The 27,308-nt window shown below is 43.7% G+C and overlaps 1 protein-coding gene across 6 annotated transcripts in view; it reads right to left on the bottom strand.

Moving 5' to 3' along the window:
* The window catches only part of mgat3b (beta-1,4-mannosyl-glycoprotein 4-beta-N-acetylglucosaminyltransferase b), a 97,548-nt gene that overhangs the window by 14,220 nt on the left and 56,020 nt on the right, over positions 1 to 27,308 (bottom strand). For 3 of the 6 annotated variants that reach the window (XM_074630874.1, XM_074630877.1, XM_074630876.1), the window contains exons 2-4: positions 4,233 to 4,677; positions 1,910 to 2,574; positions 52 to 334 (exon numbers count right to left, since the gene is read on the bottom strand). In XM_074630874.1, the coding sequence (XP_074486975.1) occupies positions 52 to 334; positions 1,910 to 2,574; positions 4,233 to 4,676 (1,392 nt within the window). In that variant the 5' untranslated portion in view covers position 4,677. Of the gene's footprint in view, positions 1 to 51; positions 335 to 1,909; positions 2,575 to 4,232; positions 4,678 to 13,141; positions 13,277 to 23,599; positions 23,758 to 27,308 lie in introns of those variants that run through there. The other 3 variants (XM_074630873.1, XM_074630872.1, XM_074630875.1) reach the window with 2 other exon arrangements.

Consider the following 27,308-nt stretch of genomic DNA (forward strand, 5'->3'; position numbering starts at 1 on the left):
GTGACGGACCACACAAACACACACACACACACGCTGAATTATCGCTGCTACCTTGCGCATGTGGATGGCAAAAGGCTCCGTCCAGCCATCGAACAGCTTGAGGAAAAGGAGGCCCTCGCGCGCTGGGATTTCATCCGCGTCGTTGATGACGAAGACATCGTCCGATCTTACGCCCACCACCCTGGACAAGCCGTTGCGCGTCAGGTAGGTGCGTAAGTAGTCATCAGCGATCCAGCCGTCCTGCCGACCACCGTCTGGGAAGTGGTCGAGGAACACGTACAGGATCTTGTGACGTATGTAGTCGTACGTACCGTTGAGGAGGAGCTGCAGGAACCTGGGGAAATTACCAACATTGATTGCGATGCCATTTACTGGATTCTTTTATCCAAAGAAACTTACAGTGCCATGAATTTGTGTGTTGTTGTGTCACATCCCAGCTAACTACTGAAGATCTTTGGATGTATTTTACCTGCTATTCCAGGTAGCCATTGGTTTCCACTCTTTTCCATATGCTATACACATTCGTTAGTAGACTCTGGAAACTTGCTGGAGTTGAGTCTAATCCATCACAGTGCACATTGACTAATTATTTCATGTCAAGATTAGATTGCCATTCCTTAGCAATGTAGTGCACAATTTTTTAAATCGTACTGCATTTACTAAAAGTTATCCTGAAGAGTTTTCAACCACTAGTGGTGATATGAAATAATATTTTGTTTGCTTGAGGATGCACATGCATGTTTGTGCTGAGTTTCACACTATTCCAATCACAACCAGTTCTCACTCCCAAGTCGTCAAAACCGCTGTTTGGTCAGCATCCCTCGGCATCAGAAACCAACGCAAGGAAGCATTATTATTATCATGCACCACCATTATTACTCCACTTCATCCTCCACACTCCACCATACAAATAGTTTTGATTTTCTCTAAGTAGCATAAAGGGACTACAACATCCTTGAACTTTGAACCATAATATAACTTTGACAACAAGTTACAGAGATTTGATGTTCACTGTCATGGATTACACAACTCAGGTTTCAAATAGCCTGCTTATTGATTTTCTATAACGTACAGAACACAATGGGAACCAATGCTAACCTGGAACTGTAAGTAAAATACATCCAAAGTTTGTAGAATGCATTAATATTAGATGGAAAACAGCAGGTAACAAAGGCTCTTGTTTTACAAATGAAAACCCAGAGTGTGTCCGCACGCACCAAACCGACTGGAAGAACAACTCAATTAACCTGTTGATATGCAGAGCGAAGGAGAGATTGTTCACTGAATGGAGCCACTTTCATGCGGTGTCACATCCTATGATTGAACACACCAATCTCTCCCTCCGAGGCTGCACGCAGAGTCAACCATGTCGCTCTTGTCATAATCTGCTGTAAAATTGCTCCCGAGGCATTTCATGTTGTTGCCAAAGGAACTTTGCTTTAATTGTTATTCAGCGCGCCGTTACTCGAGAGGCGTGAAGGTTGGCTGTAAACGACAAACTGTAAACAGTTGCTGCTCGATGCACCGGCAGTGTCACGACTTGGCAAAAAATTGGGATTTTTTTTTTATTTTGTACAGATGAATATGAAAATAGAGCATGGATGGGGCTTCTCCTCTGACCTCAAATAAGGTCATTTATCTATATTACGACTCGCTGGTGACATGAGCAGGGTTTCATAATATATATATACTGCTCTCTTTGCTGCGCTGTGATAAAAGTCCCATCAATGTGTCATACTCTTTTACCTCTTTAATCCATCTGAAAAGTTTGCTGAGTGTGCACGCCATTTTACAATGTTATACTGTCACAAAGGAGGGTCATCTACTGACGGCCACAGAGCAGCTCAGCTGAAGATTACACATGTTGCTTAAACATACCTTGACCCTAAAGGCTTGTACGGCGTCTTACCTCAGAGGCCGTCTCTCTCCGTAGGCAGTAAAGTTGGATTCACAAATAAGGAAAATATCAACTGCTTGGGCGAGCTCGTGAAAGCGTACATGCAGCAAGTCAAACTCGTGGTTAACGTTGATGGCGTTGATAACCCTCCGCGGGGTCTCTCTGGGCGTCAGCCGCTCCTTGGTGGGCAGGTTGGAGTGGTACACCATGGTGGGAACCCCACAGTAAGGTCCGTGCCATCCCGGCCGACACACGCACTTTACCAGCCGCTTCCCGTTGCCCCTGGCCCTGGTCTTGGCTTTCGGAGCTACGGAGGGCTGCTGCTGCTGGACCTCTAGAGGTTTCCTTTGCCCAGCAGCTCGAGCACCGTCCCCGCCTCCGTTAGCCACAGACCCCCCTGATTTCCCGGAGTACTCCTTTTGGGTAACCACCTCGGTCCCCTGCCTGAAGCAAAGGGCTCCAGCTTTGGTTCGGACAAAGTACGGTGTTTTGTCATGTTGAAGCTGGTGAGTGCGGGTGTGGAGGTCTCCCATGGCTTCTAAGGGGTCAGGCAAATGATTCTTGTACAACACGGCCCGCTGCTCTTTTCCCACCAACGGCGCCTCTGGGTGGTCAGGCCCGGCAGGATGGGCCGGGTGGCTGGGGTTTCGCGGCTTCAAGTGGTCTTCAGCGCTCTCCTGACAAGAAAGACAAAGAGGAGAGGAGAGGATTAAGTCAACTTCTATTTCAAACAAACGCCTGCAATCCATACAGTTCATTGTCATTGATTAACTGACTCCAAGGAACAGCTTGATTTTGAGGCCTACATATCAGTTGACGCCTGTAATGACCTCCAAAGGTTCATATACAAGTTCTCATGTATCAGAAGTTTATATGATGCTGTTTTGTTTTGTTCAAGTTGCTACGAAACTGTGAGATGTGCTCTTACATGCATGCTGCTGTGTATCACAGTTCTCTACGTTTTATATCCAACTCATTGTCCTGTTCACATCACTGTGTACTAAACTGGGTTTCACTTACAGCACCAACCGCTGTTTTTGCTCCACTAAATGGCCTACCTACTCTTCCAGGTATCCAGGATACAGCTTTCTCCTATTTTGCGCCCTGGTCGTGGAATAATCTTCAGAACACACGACAGCTTCATGATTTTGTCTCCCAGGGAGAGTTCAAAACTCTGATAAAAACTGTATAACTGAAGAGTGCAGTTGCTATTCCTAAACTGGATTTTGTATTATGTATCTGTTGTCCCTTGTCTGTTTGTAACATGTAGGAGTGGGCGATACATCGGATATAGTCGATGTATCGCGGCTTGTCCCACGCGTGGTGTATAAAATGACTATATCGCGAACATCAACTACATATTGTCATGTAATGTTTTTAAGCCACCGCGCCGGCACGAGACTCTCCCTCTCTCCTGCGGCTGCCTCTCAGACACACACACATACGTCACAGACTCCGCCTCCATCCAGACCTCTCTCCTGGGCGAGTGTGTGTGACGTATGTGGCCGGCATGTTTTGGTCTGGAGGGAAGTAGAAGGGAATCGAAGAGAGAAGGACGAAGCCTGGAGAAAACGAAAGAACTGAAGCGGCAAAGCGAGTACGCTGGCGAATCAGCCCAGAAGCAAATGACTCTGTCTTCTTCGCTTTCCAAAGCAATCCCATGTGACAAAAAAAGTGCGAAATGGAATGAAATCACGGCCGTTGTAAACAACTACATCCGGTAAGCGTAGTTGAAAAGCCCGGATTCAAAAGACTCATTAAGACATTTGATCCAAAATATGAACTGCCTGGTCGCAATTTTTTTGCGGGGAAAGCTCTACCGGAGTTCTATATTTCAGTGAGAGAAAAGTTGGCCAACCAGCTAACAGAGGTGACCCACTTCTCCACAAATACTGATCTGTGATCCAGCAGAACGTGTGAGCCATACCTGAGTATCACTGTATATTACATCGAAAACTGGAAGTTGAAGAGTAATTGCTTTCAAACGAAGTTCTTCCCGTTTGATCACACGGGCGAGATAAACGTGCAAGGTTTAAAGGATGCTCTCATGTCATGGAATTTAAAAGAAGTTTGTCAAGTGCTCGCCAAAGCTGTGAAGGCGGACCAGACTTCAGTGCTTTGAACACAGGCTGCACCTCGCGAATGGTGTGTCTTTCTACACTAATGGGAAAATAATATTTTTTATTATCAGCAATGTTATATCAGCTTACTGGTGAACATAACAAGAAGTTACTTTACACTTCAGAATGTTTTAATGCAGACATATGCTGCAGGGACTACAAGAATCATCATATTGGTGATTGTATTGTTGATGTTATAGCACAGTTTTACTCACGTCTTTGAGAGCGTCTCCTCGCTGGTTCTCCTCTGGTTTCTCCCAAGGGTGAGGGGGCGCCGGCTCCTCCCTCAACCTCATCTCCAGACCCGCGCTGCCGATGATCCCGGCACCTCCGATCATGACCCCCCCGATCCCCAGACCCATCCCTCCTCCGCCTCCTCCCGCGCCACCCGCCGCAGCTCTAGCTTTGGTGTCCGATTGATGGTGGACAGGTAAGGGAGGGGCCTCCTCCGGGGAGGCGGGGCTGAGCGGGGTGGCGCCAACGCCTTTCTCCCTCCAGAAGAAGCCGGTGACCATGATGAAGGACTTGATGTTGGGGTACGGGGCGGAGAGCTCGCGCAGCAGGGAGACGTAGTGGAGGGCCTTGTAGTAGTGGAGGAAGGAGATGACGCACAGGCCCACTGTGCACAGCAAGAACACCCTGTGCCGCCGCATTTTCATCCTGGAAAGAGAGGAAGGAGGGGGCAGGGAGAGAAACCAAGAAACATGAGTCCGACTAATAACATCAGAAAACAATTTCCGTTTTTATTCCCATCTCTCTCCGTGGGCGAACCACAATTAACCATGAGGTAATGGCCTCTGGTTGTTAAAAAGGACACAAAAATCAATCACCACCCCCCCTTGGCTTTGGGAAGAACAAGAGTCCAAATAACAGGCGGAAGGTTTTCATGGAGCTATGAACCTGCCTTTTATCCTTCAAGCTAGCATGAGAGCAACCATTGTCTGTTGTTTTCTCCTCTAGTTACAAAAAAGTAGCTGAAGAGGTGTAGAAATACGAACATGAAGATTTTAATTGATTTTTAGATGCAAAGGACCTTGGTGATCTCGGCTCTTTGTTCTTTAAATGGAGTTATATTGATTTGATAGGAGTCGGGTTTTTCAGTTCATAACAGATGGAGTCAAATTTTGATGTTTCAGGTAGAAAAATTAATTTATAATTTTTTTATGTGTAACCTGAAAGATCGCTCGTATTCGTAGAGAATAATTATCGGACCGGATTACAGGTCCCTTCACCCAGTCGCCAGAAAAAAATGCTGGCATTGGACGTTTCTGCAAAACCACGGATACGTTGGCTGTTGACGTTGCTGAACAAAAAATAGTTTCATTTCCACCTCGTATCACGCATGCAGAAACGCACAACGTGGTTAACGTTGTGAAATGATTGGTTAGGGTTAGGCAATAAAACTACTCGGTTAAGGTCAGAAAAATCATCATGGTTTGTGTTCAAATAATAATGGAACAACAAAACAATGTTAATGTGGGGCGCCGGTTAGTCCTTGCTGCAGCGGCCCAAGGTTCGAATCCGACCTGTGGCCCTTTCTGCATTGTCATCCCCTCTCTCTCCCCTTTTCACCACTATCACTATCAATAAAAGGCATAAAAAGCCCCAAAAAATGATCTTTAAAAAAACAAAAAACAATGTTAACGTAACAATGCAACTAAACCACTATAGTTAGGTTTATTTCAGAACTACATGGTTGGGCTTAAAACTACTACGTGAACGTTGTGAACACGGGACACAAACAAACGGCTGATTGTAACGTGAAAGTGAAACGTAACACCTGTATTTGTTGGACCCATCCACCTCCCCTCCCGCCCGCCCGGTGTGTCTGTTCTCCTCTTTAAACTACATCACTTGCTCTGATTGAATGCAAAAAATGTCGACATTCATCGTATCCCTGGTTTGCAGAAACGTACAATGCCAACATTTTTTTCCTGGCGACTGGCTTGCCTCAGCTCTACTGCGCTAGTTCGCCCTCACCGCTCTCATCAGCGCAACTTCCGTACGTAGGGAAGTGTTTTCAGTGAAAAGGTTCTAAACTCACCGTACGCTACCTGCCCAGTAGTTGGTGGAGACCGAGAGAGAGCGAATATTGGACTTAAGGTCATCACGTGGAGAGACACATGTCTCAAAATAAATGCTATAATGTTGCTTTGTATCTGCTGGATGTGTAAAGCAGCTGTTTGCTTTACAGCTTGGTGATAATATGTCCGTGTTTACAGCTTGTTGCACCGTCCCCCCGAGCGGCCAATCAGTTAATTCAGGTTTAAATTGAAATCTGTAAAAGTGCAGGTTTAGTCATAATTGGCCACAGTGAGAATCCTGTTCTGCCCAATGAGCTGTACATAATTTATGCTGATGATCATGTTGATTAAATGATTTCATTTCATTTCCATCCTGTTGATTTTTATTGAGGAAGATGATGCAGGACAGAAGAGTGAAGTATATGTGGAAAGAATTGTCATTGAATCTTTATACTGACTTTTAGCTTCTCACGGAGGACTTGCTAAATGAGCTTATGTCATAAAATCTACTCCCTAATAGGTGATTTTAATGTTCAAAAGTACAAATAGGCACAGACCACACGGATAATTCTAACCTTGTCCTGTTTGTACACATCTACCTGATCCATTTCATCTACATTTTCTCTCTGTTACAATGAAACATGGATTTAAATAGAGCATTGACTCAAAGTATCTGAACGTGAGCGTCTGTTAGTGGGATTTCCTTCTCAGCCACGCACAGGCAGCACAGCCAAGGAACGGGGACACTCCATGCTTACGCAGCAACATTTATTCTTGTACTCTAATTCGTCTTCACAAAACTGTTGGACATCTGAACACATTAAGCATACAATGTGTAGGGGAATAAAAAACAAAAAGGAGAAAAAGAAAAAAGAGCCAGTGACCTCGGAGCATTGCACCGCATGAATCTGAATGCTTGTTCAGCACAGACCCCCCCCCCCAGGGTCTCTACTACTGGATATGAAACGAAAGGCGGAGAGGGAAGAGGAGGACTGAGGTCCAGCTGAAGATGGGGGAGGACAAAGAGGAAGAGGAGGAGAGGAATGACTGAGGCATGAGTGGGAGCCTGCTGAGGGACAGTGAGAGTACATTCATGTGCTGCTCAAAAAGGTTCCTGTTAACAGCTTAACACGAGTACATTAAGAGTGTAATCACTCCAGTCTGGAAGTCTGGATCTTAAGCCTCGTCTCAGTCCTACTATATAAATATAAATTATCAGAGGTGGTCACAAGTATGAAGTCCTGAGTCATGTCAGGGTAAAGGCTGGCCCACACATAACAACATATTATGTTGAATTTAGCAGTTTTGTTCCTATAGTGTGTGGAGAGCAACGACTCCCGACTAAAATCAGTCTTGACTAAAAAAACGGAAATCTTGCAAAATCTCTCGCAGTCAAAGATGAACAAACATGACGGACGACGGGCAGGAAGAATTAAAGATGTTAGTTTTTACTTTGTACTGAACATTCACAAAGGACGGATGGATGAAGTCATGGAGACATGTTGAGTAAACACTTGTGTTGTTGCCACAAATCAACAAGTTGGTCCTCCATTTCTGAGCTCCATCTTACTACTACTTTATGCTTCACGTTTAGCATTAGTCACCGCCATGACGGCGGTGGTTGTCCTTCCTTCTTCAGTCAGCTTGGTTCTCTATTGGCTATCGTTCTTTCCCCCGTGACTGCGTCGTCGGCTGTCCTCGGGGTTCCCCACACACAACAGGAGATCCCATCGTAAATACTGAACATGTTTAAGGTTTATGATTTGAAAAGGTGCTGCCAGGATGCCAGGAGGACCTCACACCACAGGAATATCTGGAAAGATCATCTTTAGAAACCATCAAACATTCAGGGCTTTGCTGACGATTATCGGGAGGGGGGGGGGATCTGGCCCCAAATCAGCTTCACTGTTGTGTAGTGTGTATCCGACATAAGCCCCAAGTCAAGATTCAAGTTAAGAATCAAGTCCTAAACTTTGTGTTCTAAACATCATCTGTCTGTCTGCTGCTGGTCACTGCCAATCACAGCGTTCCCTCCCGTTCACAGCCTGATTGGCTGCTGTCAGGATGACTCAGAGTGGATCTGTTGTCAGTAGAATCAAGAGTAGTTTTGCTGCCCGGACATCATGTTTAATCTTTGAGAGAATATCAAGTCAGTCCGAAGACAAACAGCTTAAAGCTACAGTCAGTAACTTTAATAAAGTCACTACATCCTGACAGTAGCACATGAGACAATTCAATTCAACTTGTTTTTAAATAGCGTCAACTCATAACAGAAGTTATCTCGGGACGCTTTTTATATAGAGGAGGTCTAGACCGTACTCTATAGTTTAGAAACCCCACAAGAGATCCCCCCATGAGCATTGCATTGTTACGGTAATGCACTGTGGAAAAACTCCCCGTCTAGAGAGAGCGAGAGCGAGAGCGAGAGCGAGAGCGAGAGCGAGAGCGAGAGCGAGAGCGAGAGCGAGAGCGAGAGCGAGCCTCCTTTTAGTGCTCCTAATGGTATTTGCAAGATTCCACCATGCCCGAAGGAAAACAACCACATGTTGACAGATTATCTGTCTCATGTACTACTGTCAGGATTTAGTGAAAGCAAATATGATAAAAAAGTTAAAGGGACTGTTTGTAACTTTTTAAGCGATAAATGTAGTGGGTCGGCACACATGCGCGCTCACATATGCAAGGTCGCGTGTGGCCGCTGTCTCGTCTCCTCTGCCTGCTCGCCTTCACTCAGACAGCGCGCGCGTTCTCGCGTACTCGCTCCACCTCTAGACGTGAACGCATGCTCACTCCACACTGCAGAAGACTTAGTTTAGCTCTGAGAATATCTAGTGAATGTACAGTGGACGTTTGTGCAGAAATAAATGCTGCAGCTCCTCCAGACCAACAGAGGTTTCCCGTGTCTTGTGAAGTGACGGGGCTCCTCAAAGAGTTACGTTACCGTCTCGTTACCGACAGGTTGCCGGTGTCTTCCTGCTCTCTCCGGCTGCGGGCGGAGGGAGACGGGTTTCTCGCTGGGGAGCCCCGCTGCTGAAGCCTGCGCTGAGGCAGGAGAAGCAAACACAGTATCAGCAGTGATTCATGGAGAGACCTTCGTCTGGTCAGCTAACATTACTGCCAAGCAGCTGAAATATAGAGTGATATTGTGCTTTTAGCTGACGTGTGTCGCCTCACTGTTTTGAGCGATGCTCGTTCATGTCCATTTAGAGCGAGCGCAAGCACGAGCCCGACGCTGACTTTCGTTGATTTCACGGCCACAGGTGTCGCTGTTAAAAAGCATTTCTGAAAGTTACAAATAGTCCCTTTAAGTAACTGACTGAAGCTTTATGTCCAAGTGAAGTTTTTTTATTTTGTCCAGTCGAGTCTGAACTCACCAGATTTGTGACTTGAGTCTGACCCGAGTCATGTAACTCACTTTCACACCTCTGGTAATTTCCTGAAGTTCAACAAATCACAATCACAAATCTCTAAATCAGGGAAGTTAAACCTAAAAGTCCAAAGCATGAGGAATAGTCACTTGGTGGATCACTGATAGACGGTAATGGATTACAAGCGCCAGACTTTTACAACTCAAGTATTTGCAGAAGCTTATGAGCAAAAATATTTCCAAATTCTGCTTCAAAAATATTTCCAAATTCCCCCCCCTCCAATCTTGTTATATCAATACATTTTAGAAATGATCCTGATTAACTAACAGACAAACAAACTCACTGACGAAGGTAAATTAATAATCAAAATTTGAAGCAGAGGTATAAAAAGAAGCGGGTCAGGTCATGTTGTGTGAAGGAAATGTGTCCCACGCTCCCCGTGTCTTCAGTCAACAAGCCCTGATACTGCAGCTCTGGCACATACAGTATGCAACCATAGAGAAGTGCTATGTTGTGTAACTACATCACTTCACTGAGATGCTATACTGCCTTTTTTCAAAAACATAAATGAAGCGTACATAATACCTCAGCTGACATGAACACAATCACACACGGAAGAGAAGAGAGAGACGAGGTGACGGGAGCAGAAGGAAGTCGCAGGGAAAGAAGTGATGAGGTGGAAGCTGGTGGTGTTTGGTGTTTCACTGAAGCACTGCGCCACCTCATCTCCCACTGCCACATCCTCTCTGCAACTCTTTCAATTCCCCCCCACCATTATCTGTCATCTTCAATTCCCCTTCACATTCACTCCCCTCTTCTCCGTCTCCCACACAGCTCGCCATAAAAGACAAAGAGGAGGAAGCGAGGGGGCGAATGAGAGACTCATCTCTTTCTCCTCCAATACACAGAGACACTGAAAGAAACGGTGACAGAGAGGGAAGCAAAAGGAAGGAGGGAGGGGGGGGGTGTTCGTTCTTTTTCACCAATAATATTTGAATGTGTTTCACTCACGCAGGTCCAGAGATGCTGCCTGTCAGATACGGGGATGTCTTGATGAAGAATCACAGATTAGTGCACAAAAATATAGATTTTTCTACAGATCCCGTGGAGAAAAAATAAAGAAGACGGCACAAAGTCACAATCTTTGTGTGTGACAACCTCCTATAGGCTTCCATTGTGATGCAAAGATTTAGGACAGGGGCTTCTCAAACTCCTGGAGGGCAAAACATCTGTACGATTTTAAGGAGGATCAATCGGTTTGATGTGTGAATGAGTTTCCATGCCAGAAAGACATTTTCAAATCAAAATCAAATGTTAAAACGGACTGTATGTAATTTTTTACAGATTTTTTTTTGCCAACCTGGGCCCGTTTTTTCAGGGAAAATCCAACGGATGTGACGTCACGCGCGCTCGAGAGTGCCTTAGCCGTAGGTAACCTTCGCTTAGAAATTTGTTCCGCTAACGCCAACAAACGACCGGCCCCCACCACAACTCAGACTCCAACACAAACTGAAGCACAAAAAAAACCCAAAGTTATATCTAGTGAAGCCCGTCTTGTAAAACAGGAATGTGACTGACATCGGGCGTAAACTACGGTGTCTGTATCTGCAGAGACCCTGCATCCTTCTGCCTGGATCTTCTTGTTTTGCTGTGTTCGGGGCATCAGCCTTTATGAAAACGGAGCGACCAGGTGCCAGGTCGTATCCACGCATCCAAGAGGAAGTTACGGAAAAAACAGGAGGACACAGCGCCGGAAAAAAAGCAAATATAGCGAGGCGAAGTGGACAAAGCTCGTTCAAAAACAAGAGTGAATCTGTTGTTGGCTTTCACCCACTGGCGAGAATGGAACAGTTTCACCACCAATACAGCTGCACCCGGTGGAGGCTACTGATATTTCAGAGCCGTGGTCGGGGGCATAGATTCTAACAAACCTCAGTCAGATAAAGAATCAATGACTTCATTTACATGCAAATATTCCAGTTTTTGCCCTTATTCCAAAAAAAGACAATAAGCCGTTTACATGGCTGATGAAAATTAATATTCCACTAGTGTTCCCGTTTACATGCAGCCGTGCATAATCCGATTAACCCGGCGAACACAGCCTCCCTCTTTCATTCCTTCAACCGTCTTCTTTAAAAGGTCGGCGCTGCGATAAAAAACCTGTTGATATCTTTCTTTTTGTCTTTCATAACGTTTAAAAGTAGGTGTGTTTCTCCTTCGGACATTGAATGTTGTGTTTTCAAGTACAAGTTACATTGAGCCGATTTCTGACTGGTAAGAAAATAAATTATTTTTACCATGATACGTTTTTTTAATTTGGAGCTTTGGCTCTGCTCATGTGCTGTGTTGTAATCAATCTCAGCAAGCTTTACACTGACAGCTGCTGAGACACACACCCAAAACCGCCCGGAATGCCAGTTCAGGATGAGGGAGTTCATTTTGCAAAGCAGCAGGTAGTGCAAGAGCATTGAGGAGCAGTATGCCAAAAGAAACCGCTCGCCCGACTGAACTGGTCGAACGAGACCAGTCGTGTGGGAATATATGATTAAAGGTATTCGTGGCAAGAAAACAACTTTTGTGCCTGAACTACTGTAATGTTTAGTGTGTAAAGCAGAGGAATTATTAACTTGGGCGGGACAGAAAGGCTGAAATAACTGGATCGATATAGTTTAAAGAAGTTAGCAGGTTCAAACTTGGAAAATACATTCCAAACAACACACAAACTTTCTCATTTTACAGGTAAAGTTTGCCAGCTGTCCAGAGACTCCTCGGCTCCGATTGGTTGTTTAAGATTCGGGCGCGGTAGAATCTTGCAAATGCCAATAGAGAGTTGAAGCCCCGCCCCTTCCGGTGGAGCACCATGGGACCTTATTTCGGGAAAAAAATATGTAGTCAACGACAAAAGATGAATATTTTTTTGAACCTTTGAATTGCGCCATGATGTTCGTCAATTTAAAAGATAATTTTGCAAGTCAAGAAAGTCTCAGTTTGTAAAACTGTTGAATTATCAGACTGTGAAAATAGATAATTAGAAAGACGACACACCTAAAAGTGTGGTAGTGACGTCTCTCTCTCTCTCTGAAGCTACGATGTCTGTGTGTTTCCTACTGGGATGAACTCACACCAGCAACGGGTCTGATCCTTCTTTCTCTTCCCGGCTGATAGAAAGACCAGGAGTTGCTGGATAAAACACATCAGGTCAGATAACATAACTAAGTTACCTAGCCATCTAGTGTTAGTGACGTATGTTGTGCGAGACGAGAGAGATGTAGTTCACTGAGCGGTTTCACACAAAACTAAATGATACTACGACAAACTGTGACTTTCTTGACTTGAGAAAATTATCTTTTAAATTGACAAACATCATCTGTGAGATTTATGGCACAATTCAAACGGGATCAATAAAATATTTGTCTCTCTCCGTTGACTACCGTTCATTATTTTTGAGCATTGTGGGGAGGCAGAGGAACATGATTTTTGTTCACAGATTATCTGTCTCGTGTTCTTCTGTCAGGATATAGTGACAGTTTTATAAAAATAACTTTTTATCATATTTGCTCAGAGAGACTGCTTGCAGCTTTGCTTGTTCATTTACTACTGAAAATGTGTTGAATATAAACAAGAGGGAGACAATTTTAAGAAACAGACATTTTAAGACAAAATGTACCAAACTTCTTTAGCCCATCACCAATCCACACACCCCGTCACCAATCCATATGCAAAAAGACTTACAAACAGAGCAACCGCAGGCATCGTGTGGGTGCCCAGGTACCTCTAAGCCAAGGCATGACTGTAGGAATTACTCCAATGAGCTCATCGGTCGGTGCCAGTCTACTGTTGCAACCTTCCTCTCCCCTGCGATGCTGCCTGTCAGATAATGCACAGGATGGAGTTTAGACGTCAGAATAGTTGCTGCATGTTTTGCATGAAGTCACTGACTTAACCTGCTTTGTTGTTCGTGTAAAGGTTAGATCACCCTCACTGACTGGAGTTGAAAAGAAACAACATGTACTGTAGGTTACATGTACAGGACACTGTAGTTGTAAGCCATATAGAGATATATGTGTGCTACACTTTTCTTTTTTCTGTCTAAAACTGTGGCTGTTAAGGAGATGATCTTGCAAATTTGCATTATGCTTACTTATTAGGGCCCGAGCACGAAAGTGCCAGGACCCCAACGGTGTCCTGGCACGAAGTGCAAGGAAACCTATTGTTTTTCTAAGGATTATTATTTTTCTGCCGGGAGATCGCCTTTTTGGGACCTTTCCCATCCCCAAAAACTCACCAAAAGTGGAATATGCGTCAGAACTGGTGGAAGGAAGTCAGCGATCTTGGACTTCCTGCGTTTTTTTCAAATTTACGAACACATCTTTGAAGACTTTAGGATGCACAAAAACTCATGAAACTTTACACACACATCCAAACTAGTAATTACTTTGATTGAGTTGTGAAATTTTGCTTGGGCGTGGCATGTTGGCTCTCTAGCGCCCCCTTATGTCTTTTAGCATTTGAACATGCCTTTGACGCCCTTGGGATACTCGAAAACTCATGAAAGTTGGCAAAAACATTGACACCTGTGAACTTTATCTAAATGTACAGCCATTAGGTTCAGTGGGTTTAGCCGGCTCTCTAGCGCCCCCTAACGCGTGGAAGGCTATAGTTTGGTCAAAGTTGATCCTATATTCATGAAATTTGGTATGCATATCCCACTCATTATTTCAAACATATTCCTCATCGGGTTTCATTAGCTCCGCCCACCCGGAAGTCGGCCATATTGGATTTTGTGCGTTTTTCATGTATTTTATGCATACTTTTACGAACTCCTCCTAGAGAGTTTATCGGATCCGCGTCAAATTTGGGTGGTATAACCCTCAAACTACTGTGATGCTAAATTGCGAAGAAATATTTGATCGCTCGAACGGTGATGTCATACGTCATGTGAGAAGACGCCATTTTGTCACTTTTTTGGTATGGAACTTTGCGATACTCCTCCTAGAGGATTCAAGCGATCCATCTCAAAGTCGGGCAGCAGAATCTCAACACCTTCATGATGCTAAATTGCGAAGCTTTTGTGTTTTCGTGAAACGTCGTTCTTGTGGCGGCGCGTTGAATTTTGATGTTTCGCCATGACACAGGAAGCTGTTGTAACTTGACATTACATAGTCCGAACTGCCCCAAATTTCACAAGCTGGATAAGAGTCCCGGCCTGAAGACATATACGTGCCATTATGAGTGAAAGTCATAGCGCCCCCTACAGGAAACAGGAAGTTGTTAGATTTATGAGCCCAATGTGGCATTATACTTGCATATGAGCAATCCTTATTGTTGAGCTGTGCCTGAGGAACCTGCTCAATAGAATCAGGTTTTAATCAAATCAAACCATGTCACTAATCTTTCTGACTTAATGGAGTCAACACCGTAGTGTGAATAATTCACATCAAAACCAATAAATAACACAGACAATAAGTTTGTCCTTACAGCATCTTTTCCCATGCGTGACAATGGGACACACCCAAACTCTGACGTTCACGTCGATTAGATCGCTCACCCAGTAACGTTGTTGTTTTTCGCTCTTAACTTTGTCACCAGTAGCTGCAGTTTTGACTTCATGAATGTAACGGGGTACCAAATGACATACTGATATGCTTTTAGTCATGATTATAGGTGATGACAGTACAAAATCTGAAATTACAGGCACCACAAGCTAATAAAAAAAGTGCAGTGCATTTCTTTTACCTGTAGTCTCTACACCACAAATGCCTACACATCAGTCTGGGTGTAGGTATGACACTGACAACAGAGAGGTGACAGTGGAGGAGGATCCTAGGGTTCTGCACCCTGCGTTAAAAGCTATGAACACCCACACAGGTATTTTCAGTTTATTTGGCTGATTAGATCTCTGCTCACTGTAATGTATTGACATCTTCCTGAGTCTCCTGTCAGCTTTCATTGCACCTGGTAGATGGAGATTTGTGATCTCATGAATTCCACCTTCAACCTGAGCAGAGGTCTAATCAGCCAGAATAACTGAAAACACCTGTGTGGGTGTTCAGAGGACAAACAGGTTCAGCTTATACAGAGTTTGAACAAAGTGTTCAGATGTACAACAAAAAACAACAAATGAGTAAAGATCTTCCAGTCCCTTCGAGTTGGAACTAAATGTGATTATTACATTATGAAAATGCCCAGTGATTGGCAGTTTGGTTATAGCGAGTTCACTCTACTCGACTTTAGCCCTTCTAGTCGCTTCCAGACTAGCGACTAGAAGGGAGCCTGTAAATTGCGAAATTTGATCTGAGATCTGCAAAAACTCTCGTGAGACTTGCTGCCAGACGACCTAACCTAACCTCAACCATTCGAGGCATAGGACATGACACAGGAGGCTGTTGTAACTTGACTCTACATATTCCAATCTGCTCCAAACTTCACAAGCTGGATAAGAGTCCCGGCCTGAAGACATATACGTTCCATTATTGAGTTATAGTGATAGCGCCACCTACTGGCAACAAGAAATGGTTGTATACTGCCACCCACCCTCATAGAAGTGCCTTTTAAGGATGCCTCACAAGTTCTCAACAGGTCATTTACAGAGCCACGCGCCCCACGCAGAAAATACCCTCTAACTGTTGCGTGCAGTGTCCGACTTTCATGGAAATGCACGGCAGCGGGTACCCCCGACGTGCGCAAAGGGGCGAGGGCCCGTTCATCGCTGCTTGCAGCTTTAATTAGGGCCCGAGCACGAAAGTGCCAGGACCCCAACGGTGTCCTAGCACGAAAGTGCAAGGAAACCTATTGTTTTTCTAAAGATTATTATTATTTTTCCGCCGGGAGATCGCGTTTTTGAGGCCTTTTCCATCCCCAAAAACTCACCAAAAGTGGAATATGCGTCAGAAGTGGCGCGAAATTCAATGTTCTGGAGTGACCCGGCTCGGGTGTGTCCAGGGGGCGAGATAGCGCCCCCTAATGTAGGCAGTTTTTCAGAGAAAGTTTCTTCGATCGGCACGGAATTCAAGTATGTCATTGCTGACGTCCTCATACCTGGATTAAATTTTGAGATTTTTTCAGCCAACAGGAAGTCAGCCATGTTGGACTTCCTGCGTGATTTTAAAATTTACGAACACATGTTTGAGAACTTTAGGATGGACAAAAACTCATGAAACTTTACACGCACATCCGAACTCATAATTAGTTTGATTTAGTAGTGAAATTTTGCTTGGGCGTGGCATGTTGGCTCTCTAGCGCCCCCTTATGTCTTTTAGATATGGAACATACCTTGAGGTACTCGAAAACTCATGAAACTTGGCAAAATGATGGACACCTGTGAACTTTATGTAAATGTACAGTTATTGGGTTCAGCATGTTTAGCCGGCTCTATAGCGCCCCCTAACGCGTGGAAGGCCATAGTTTGGTCAAAGGTGATCCGATATTCATGAAATTTGGTAGGTACATCCTGCTCATTATTTCAAACATATTCATCGGGTTTCATTAGCTCCGCCCACCGGGAAGTCGGCCATATTGGAATATGTGCGTTTTTCATGTATTTTATGCATACTTTTACGAACTCCTCCTAGAGGGTTTATCGGATTCGCGTCAAATTTGGGTGGTATAACCCTCAAACTACTGTGATGCTAAATTGCGAAGAAATATTTGATCGCTCGAACGGTGATGTCATACGTCATGTGCAAAGACGCCATTTTGTCACTTTTTAGGTATGAAACTTTGCGATACTCCTCCTAGAGGATATAAGCAATCCATCTCAAAGTCGGGCAGCAGAATCTCAAGACCTTCATGATACTAAATTGCGAAGCTTTTGTTTTTTCGTGAAACGGCGTTCTTGTGGCGGCGCGGCGAATTTTGATGTTTCGCCATGACACAGGAAGCTGTTGTAACTTCACTTTACATGGAGTGAGCTGCCCCAAACTTCACAAGCTGGATAATAGTCCAGGCCGGAAGACATATATATGCAATTATGAGTGAAAGTCATAGTGCCCCCTACAGGAAACAGGAAGTTGTTGTAAATTGTCTATACATTGTCCAATCTTCCCCAAATTTGACATGTTTTATAAGAGTCCTGGCCTGAAGACATATACGTGGTATTATGAGTGAAAGTCATAGCGCCACCTACTGACAACAGGAAATGGTTGTATACTGCCAGCCACCCTCATAGAAGTGCTTTAAAGGACGCCCCACATGTTCTCAACAGTTCATTTCCAGCGCCGCATGCTCCAAGCAGAAAATTCACTCTAACTGTTGCGTGCAGTTTCAGACTTTCACGGGAATGCACGACAGCGGGTATCCCGACGTGCGCGTTCCCCAGACGTGCCCGCGGGGGCCCGTTCATCGCTGCTTGCAGCTTTAATTTAATATTGTTTTTTTCTGTTATTGTATTTTTCTATGTGTATTTGTCAACCCTAATTTAGGGTTCTGGCAAGAAAACCACTTAGTTAGGGTAAGGGAAAACATCATAGTTGGGCTTAAAATAAGTAAGTAAACTAAGTAAAACACGTATAGAAACAACGTACAGAAAACACGTTATAAACGTCAATAATAAAACATGTTACAATTGTCATGTGATTAACGTCACTAACGTAACTTACAAAACAAAACATCAGCGGTCTTGAACGCCGGTCTCCTGGTTAAAAGTCTGGCGTTTGTTGGACCCATCCACCTCCCCACCCACAAATGACATGAGGAAATCAAGAAAGGCGTACTTATAGCAGGCTAAATGCCTTGCGCATTATCGTGGCATTTATACGCCTTTTTTCGTGTGAAAAGAAAAGAAAAGTGTATAAGAAGTAATATTAACACCAGTAAGTAACAAAAGTAAGATAAATTTAGTAAAATAAGTAAACTAAGATAGAAAAGTAAATTATATATAAACACCAGTGTCTAATAGAATAACAATAAAAGTAAGATACATTTATTAAAATAAGTAAACTAAAGTAGTTGTGTGTGTTTCTAGCACTTAAGACTTGGTCCAAACCGAGTATATGTCTGGACCGTGTCTGGTCAGTCTGTGAATTTGTAGCTAAATGTTCCACTAATAGTCAGTGGTCATGTCTATAATGTTAAATCCAGCGCTACATGTCCACCAGGTCCGGCGAGGACACTAGGGGAGGCGCTGCACCGATCAACTGGCCGTTCAAGTGGTGAAGAAAGAAGAAACGTTTATTTGTCATATACATACAGGTACATAGATGAAATTTGACCTCTGCACAAGTAGTTTAGAAGAAGTGGGCTGCTGTAAGCGCCCAGGGAGTTTAGTGTCTTGCTCAAGGACACTTTGACATGTTTAGTTCGTAGGAGCCGGGGGATGGAACCGCTACCCTTGTGGTTAAAGGACGACCCGCTCTACCCACTGAGCTACAGCCGCCCCTACGTACCCCATCGTTGAATGCACCTGATTGGTCCCTGGTTTTCTGCTCGCAGTTTCAAACAAGAAACAACATGAAAGAATCCACCAAAATCTACTTCTGAAAACATTTTAAGCAATAAATATTCTATGCCACTGCTGAATCTTGTTTCATTTTAGAACTAGATCCCGTAAGTTTCGTGAGCCGGACGCGTCGCACTGGACAAGCTCATTTGCATAAAGTTGAGAGATCTGATCTGAGATCTGCTAAAACTCTTGCGAGACTCACTGCCAGACGACGACCTCTACTAACCATGACTATTCGAGATCAATGCCTAACTTAACGATCTCACGAGAGTTTCCCCGGTTTGCTGGTTCGCATCCGTGAGTGGAACCGCTGACACGCCCCCCCTGAACACGTAAACAAAGGACTGTTCCTGCCTTTCAGCCATGACACCTCTCTCTCCTTTCTATCTTCATGTTGATCTAAATTCCTCTGTGCCGTGAAAAAGCACTTTAGGACAAACTGGTCGGTTAGAAGCTGTTTAAAATCTGGCCAGTCAATGGCGAGGGCAACACCCAGCCCCCGTCTCTACGGCGATAAGCCAGCCAATCAAAACTGGGCATGTGTTCAGGTCTGGAATGCATTGAATTGAGGGAAGAGGAAATGTTCAGAAAAGTACTTTTTGTTGTTTTTTTTTAATTGGAGTTCCTGTGTTTATACAACTGGAAGCTTTTATTTGAGGTCGGTCTGATATCAGAGGAGGCAGAGAGCAAAGAGATAGCTGCTGTCCCATCAGCGCTGTTTGTTTATCTTATCGGTATGGGCTTATTACTCGTAGATTTCACACCCCTCTTCTCCTCCCAAACACAACTCCCCCCCGTCTCTCTCTCTCTCTCTCTCTCCTTCTCTCTCCAACCCCAACTCAGCCTCTGTGGGTTTTTTTAACAAGTTTTGGGACTGCACACGCACCCCGGGAGAGTTTAGAGAAGCCCAGACCGCTGGACGGCGAACGCAGCCCAAACATTTGGTTTGGAGACACGGAGGCCGATCGGAGCGATAAACAACCACAGGAGGAGAGAGGAGGTGCAGGGAGGAGGAGTTCTACCAGTTAACTGCTCCTAATGTCATCAGTCTGTGTGTGTGTGTGTGTGCGTGCACCACCACTGCTGACCTGTTGAACCGATTTCACATTGAACTGAATTTGGGGCTGGCAGACAGACAAAGGGCGGTCAGTCTGTTGTCATGGTTACAGACAACATATCAGCGTATTTACCTTTTGGATTATTAAAAGAAATGGCAAAAAGAAATCTGATAAAAACAAAATACTCAAATTCTGAAAATTAGAACACAACGTTTTGTCGGTATAGTTCTTCTCCTTATTCTTTTGTTTTTACTCGCTTAATACAAAACCTAATTAGCATCTCATTTGCATCTCCTACCCATCTTTTCCTCATCCCTCTCTGCAGCTGAGAGCATGTGTTGAGCTTTCAAATAAGAAACTCATTTATTGGAGATGACTGTGATCACTCTCCTCATCATTTAGGACGAAACAGAACTGTACTTTTCAAATAGATGTTCTGATACTATGTTTTCCTTCCTGATGAATACATGTGATATGATTGCTATCTTTGTTGTATGACCTGGCACAGTTTAACCCTTTGTTAAACATGAACACATATAAACTAAAGCCTTGCATATTGTACACGTCGCCGTTTTACTGGTGGGATTTTTTCAGTGTAAAATATTGCCAAATTGTTGACATGTTGCTCTCTGGCTGACGTTACACTCTCCACTAGCTCCTGACCGATCAAACAGTTTCACGTCTGATTTATTATTATTTATACATAGACACAAATATCCCCTTTTTTTTCATGACGCTCAGCATGACTTTCAACAACGGATTTTTTTGTTACGAATTACGTATGCACAGATACCGGACCGGATAGGTGACAATATGGCCGATCTATTCAATTCAGTTCTATGTTTATATATTATATGCATCACATACTGGAATTTCAATTCCTGTTTAAATTTTGAGCAATTTGTTGCTGCATTTACCAGGTTACTGGTGTACGATTTATTACTTTAATAATAAATAATTCAGTAAATTTATACCTATGTATTTATTTGTTTTACGTAGTTAGGAAAGCAATGTTTAAGTCAAGCCTGATATATAAAATTATCCCATATAAAATGAGCAATAGAATGATCCCAGTCTCTTCCATACAGTGAGGTATACAGCTTATTAAGTAAATACTGGTATTGGATCGGTACTCCGTATTGGTCGATACCCAAAGCCCAGGTATCGCTATCGGGACTAAAAAACGTACTGCACTTCCATCATCCATTTAAGAGGCAGCGATCATTTCCGGAGATGATGGCGGAAGTAGCTGACGAGTGAGCTATCTGAATCAGACCGGTGCATATAGACTTGCATACTCACCAATACTCGATCGGAGGCCTTTCTGATACTGGTATCAGTATCTGAAAAACTCCAGTTTTAAAAAACAATATGGGGATATTTAGTCAAAATTGGTAAAAGCAGACAGTCAACACAAACACTTCTTCTTCTTCTGAGAACACTTCCCATATAGTCACACACAGATGTGCACCCCCACATAAAATAAAGATGAAGTTAACATTTGATGCCAAGTTTCTGTACTGTAGTTTTCAATATTTACAGATGTAATTTGATTTCACAGAGCTCAGCCATTGAAAGCAGCTAGTTAAGCAACCCATTGACTCTGTGTTGTGTTGTGTTTTAGTGGTGGAGGAGTGAGGGTCGGGAGGCCTTGGTCTATTTCTGTGTTGCCATCTATTGTCTGGAGAGGAAGAGTCTTACAGTTGTCTCGCCTCACACACAAAAATAAATCAACCAGCACAACAGTTAACTAGCATTGTTGCCAAGTGCACTGTTTCACATTATATGACCCGTTTAGCATTGCAAAGTGCATTATATTCATTTGTTAAGATGTTGTAGTAACATTTCACAACGCTAACATGTTCATACTGATGTTCATGTTCATTTAGCAAGCAGCTGTATTTAAAGAGGGGGCGCCCAAGAGCCACTAAACTTGCACTACAGGATATATAGCAGGTGGAATCACACACTATCCAGACACTGTTACACAAACACAAGTGTGTCAGTACACAACTAGGACCGGGATTCAATATTCAGCCCTGGAACAGACTACAACAAAAGTGTACAACAACGAAATGTGCAGATATACAGTACGTGTTTGCTACACACAGAGGGAGACACACTTCAACACACACAATCTCACACTTGGTGGTTTGTTTTTTGCCACGTCAGCCAAACTGTTTCATAGGTGGAATGATGAACGATACCCAGCCTCTCCAGAGTGCTTAAAGGCCTTTGTTTTAGAAGAAGTGAAGACAGTAAAGCCGTGCTCGGTGTGACGATGCTCCGTGAGAAGCTAAATCCCCCTTTTCTTCTCTTTCAGCACAAAGTCAAACTCACATCTTTCCACACGGGGAAAGACTTTGGTATCGTCTCATCTGAACCACAAAGTGTCTCTCGGCTTATTCAGCACCACCCGCGGTCTCTGACCAGTCTGTCCACCTCACCTATAACAAGCACCCGGAGGGGGGTATCAAAACAAAACAAAGCACCCAGCAGTCAGTGAGAGCAACTTCCAACTAGATGACCACAAGTTTGGCCCAATCACATGTGTCCTGAGTTAAGGCCCCGAAACAAAAGAAGCAAACAAGACAACTTCTCCTAACTCCTGAATCCAAATTCCACAGATTGTCTTGACACCTTTTGTCTGCATGGGACGGGGCAAGAACCTATTCTAAAAATACAGAAAGGCGGGGGAGTCCCTGGGGACATTTGAAACAACAATCTATTGACTTGATGGTTTTTAATGTCAGATGAGACAACAGAAGAGTGTCAGCATCGTATGGGAGCGTGAGAGATGATGCATTAGGTTGACATGGACACAAAAGGGGGCATTCACATCCCCACCCTATATCCCTTTACATGCTCAGGGTCAGAAACAGAATATAGCGAGTTCTGTCATTGAATACAGTATATAAGGTGTCGGGTTGAGACATATGAGGTCACAATTTAACATGCTTTAATGTGCGTCTCCTCCACCTGATCTCAGGACAAAACATAGCTTAATAAAAGGGAAATGTTGCCAAGCAGATAATGCATAGATGCATAAAGTTTCAATAATTTATTACCATGTCTATGAAACATTGATTGGGACTTGTCTCGGTGTGTGCTCGGGTTAGACAAAAACAATACAACAAATACACGTCAGCAGAGACACATCAACGATACTCGAGCAAGATAGCATCTTAGCACGCATTCATCCTGTGTAAGTCTTGCAACCAGACCATTAGTGAGCTGAAAAAGTCAAAAAAACACATGAAGTCGGTAAGTAAAGTTGACAGAAAATGAATCAACGGCAATTTATCAAGTAAAGTCTTCACTTCTTAAAGTGAATATCTTCGTCATTTTTACTTCTTAAAAGACAAATCTATTAATTAAAGAAATAATGGACTAATCCATAATCCAAATAATCACCAGCTGCAGCCACAAGTATTTCATTCAACACAGGCTAAAACCTAAAAATCCCATTAACACAGACTTTGATATCTTAAAGGGTTTTGTTCCAAAAATAAATAAATCCTAATTTGATAAACAAGCACTGGCATGAAATTGGAACTAACTGAACATCTAACTTTCTTTTATTAAATCTTGCGCAGTAACTTCCTCACAAGACGGATGAGTTTCAGAGAGAAAGCCATAAAGTTTTATTGGCCTGATCCTTGGACTTGAAGAGTATAAGAGTAAATCTCTCACCGTGCACCGCTGACCACAGATTCCCCCCTCGTGTTCCCGCTTCTAAAGACGGCTCAGCTACGGTAACTTTCTTCCTCCATTAGAAAACAAGTGTCTCACAGGACAGCTTGAGAGAGGATCAAACTTTACCCAGGCTGTCACCAGCATTTAGATTTACTGCACTTCCTCAATCACATCATCCCCCCCTCCTTCCGCAAACATGCCCAATGCGGATTGCACACTATGCAAATGTATGAGTGACGGAGCATGACTGCAGACTTCAGATAACTTCCCTAAATGACTCCGCAATCACAAACAAAACTGCTCTTTGTTCTGTGGCGTTATAGGGAGAGACTAAAAGTTTAGTTCTGTCACCGGTGCCCTCTTATTCTTTTGTCCCCTCCAGGAAGCGAGGCTGTAAAAACGATTTCCTACTAACAACACTTCTCCATTCATTTCGCTATCAGAATCGTTCAGTAGTTTTCCCCTCCAACCACAGTTAAACGTGCAGTAAGCAGAATATTTTTTGCATAATTGGACAAAAACTCCATAACAACCTCTCAGCATATTGTAATTCAAGTGTTCTGAGAGATAACTAGATGTTACAAGCTACAAGCTACAAGATGTTTCTGAAAACATTTGAGGCGAGAAATAGGCATTTACGTAACATAATATTGATTCATATTTGATCAGCGCTGCCTAGTTTGACCGTTTGGTCGGAGAGGCAGTTTACCTGCCTCATGCACTACTGTCAGAATATAGCGACCGTTTTGTAAAAATAACTTTTTTTTAATCATATTTGCGCCATTTCTACCCGCTGCAGCTTGAAGTTAAACTAAAAGCAGGACAAGCTGAACTTTGTGAGCGGCGTACCAATGTTAACTTCAACTTTAAATGCATTTGGTTTTGCAGCATGAAGTGCAACATAAAACCAACAGGAAGTATTAGTTAGAGTGAAACGGCCTCAGCAAACACTGCAATAGTAAGCCATTTACAAAAGAAATGAATGTGACACTTTGCCAACAGGATATGATTCGAGGCGTTCACCGACTCACACTGGTAGTCTGTACTTGTCATTTCAACGTTGATAACTTCCTCAACGGTGAAGTTCTCAGTTACTCACGTTTTCGTAACGATCCAATCACGCCAATGGAAGCTGTTCACCCAACAAAAAGTTTGTTTGGCTTCTGCAGTTCATCATACAGTAGTCTTTTTCTGCTGCCATGCTTGTTTTGTGGCTTTTGAGTCATAGCTGACTTACTGTATTGTGTTAGGCATTTTCTGAATATGTGTGATGTTTTGAGTTGATGCTTTTGGATGAATGCCACGTAGCCTGTGTCGGCCTCATATGACCGGAAGCTTACACACAAACTAGAGGCTTGTTATCTCCTTTTTATCTGTTCAATCACAAATCAAAACATAACTTTAGTTTGTGTTTTAGTAATTTTGAGCATGTTGTGACCAGCTCCCATAAGTGTGTTTACACAGGATGAGGTATTCATAGCGGCCCATTCATGCCAATGAAAGCTATTCACGTAGCGCATATGCTAAAACAAGTTTCCTACTTATAATAAATCATAATGGAAGTGTATTAGAGTTATTGCCTTGATCCTCTTGGCCATTTCATTGGAGGCTTTTAAGCTACATTTGGACGTATTTTGTTGGTTCAAATCGTGATACGTTGTTTTTGAATGTATGTGATACTTTGACCTGTTGCTTTTTGACGGATGCCACATCGTCTTTCTGAGACTGGAGGCAACATATAACTTGAGGTTTTTCACTTGGGCCACCACAACAAATGGGAGTTTTGATAGCTCCTTCTTTTCTGTTGTAGTTGCATTGTGGAACAAATGTGACCATAAATGTCAAAAAATCTGGTAAGGGCTTTAAGTAAGGGCTCAAAACACAATTAGAATTAGATTTGAACACTAGGGGCCATTTTTAAATGATTTATAGCGCATGGTCTAAAGTGCATGGTGCAAGTGCATTTAGGGCGTGTCCAACTCCACTTTTGCTAGTTAAACGGTGCATAATCTGGACGCAAAGTAAGACGCAAGACACAAAGGGGTTGTATTTAGTCTCAATTAATCATAGGTAGGGATGCTCATTTTGAAAAATGTTCTTAACCGATAACCGACCCTCGTTAGCCGATTATTAACCGTTAACCGACAAGATTTGTGGCTCGCATGCTGCAGGAGCACAACAGATATTCGTTAACGAGAGTCCCCCAGTTCACCGTCAGGGAGCGATAACTTGGCAGCCACAATGCTGCGTGTAGTGTCGCGGACATGCAGCTACTTTCCCAGTAAAAGTCTCCACCGCACATTTAGTTTAGTTTAGCTGGTTGTCAGCTGCGTGTCTGCCCAGCGTAACTTTAGTGAGTGTCCACCAAACGGTGTGTGTTTGTGCTACGTTAGCAGCTCGACCCGCACACGTAGTCTGCGTAACTTTAGCGAGTTTCCAACAGGCCATGTGTGTGTGGGGTTGGTGAGTGTGAGGTTGTTGGTGGCGTTATAGCTGTGAACGTAGGTGTAGCAGTGTGTGTACAGTTTATTTGTCAGTGACTAAATGCTACGAAACTACAACTCTTTCGCTCTGCGCAAGACGAGACGAGCTGCTCCTCTGAGCCGCTCCTCTGAGCCGCTCAGCTTTTGAATTCATTATTAACATTTCTTTTAACTGGTTTAACCGGTAGTGTTAATCGGTTAAAATGCTTCATGTCGGTTAACGGTTAATTATAAACATCCCTAATCATAGGTGTGTTTTGGGCGTATCATTAATTAGATAGATAGATAGATACTTTAATGATCCCGAAGGAAATTGTGGAGCAATTAAACCAATTAGAGCAATTCAACTAATTAGAACAATTAAACCAATTAGAGTGTCAACTTCCATTCCTTTTAAAAGCATCGCTAATCAAATAGCGAACTCTGCAAATTGGAGAAGTGAGAGGTTTCCTGTTCATATCGTACACATCTGCTCGTGCACAAAGTAAAAGAGTGCAAGCAGACCATCTCTGGGAGCAGCGGACCCTCTGCCACCGCTGTCTCCCAATCCTCTGTCCCATCAACAAATCCATTTGACTGCATGCGGCAACAATCCACCTGACCACACCAACACGCCCATGGGCGCGCAGATGACGCAGGTGCATTTGCTACTCACAACGAAAATGACAACTGCGTCGGTCTGAAACTAGCAATGACCGTCGCAAGACAGGGCCCTAGCTCTTCTTCTCTCATTCCTCCAGCAGCAGTAGTAGTACATGAAAATCTTTTCTTTCCAACTGCAGCCCCAGAAACTAGCTCTCCCTCTCTCCCTCTCTCCCTCTCTCCCTCTCTCCCTCTCTCGCTCCAACAGCAGAACGTCAGAGTAAATTCTTCTTGTGTCTCTTTTGCAGCAGAATCAGGGAATCCAGCTCTTCCTCCCTGGCTTACAGGTCACCGGTTTGGTGAGTCAGATGTCAGGAGAAAGCCAGCGTGCTAAGTGGGTTTCAATAATGCAGGCACGTTGAGGGCCTCAAAACGTGTGTGTGTGTGTGTGTGTGTGTGTGTGTGTGTGCGCATGTGTGTGTGAAACTGTGTGTATGCTGAGGCAGAGCCAGGGTTTAGGTGTACATGAACAATGCAGCGGAGGGTTGGAGCTGCAGTGTGAATGTGGGCTGCCTCTGAGAGACCTGGTGCGTGTGAGGAATATTGTTTGGGTGTAGTAGGTGTGATTTAGTGTGTGTGTG

Source organism: Sebastes fasciatus, chromosome 3 (assembly GCF_043250625.1).
Source record: "Sebastes fasciatus isolate fSebFas1 chromosome 3, fSebFas1.pri, whole genome shotgun sequence".
Classification (NCBI taxonomy): domain Eukaryota; kingdom Metazoa; phylum Chordata; class Actinopteri; order Perciformes; family Sebastidae; genus Sebastes; species Sebastes fasciatus.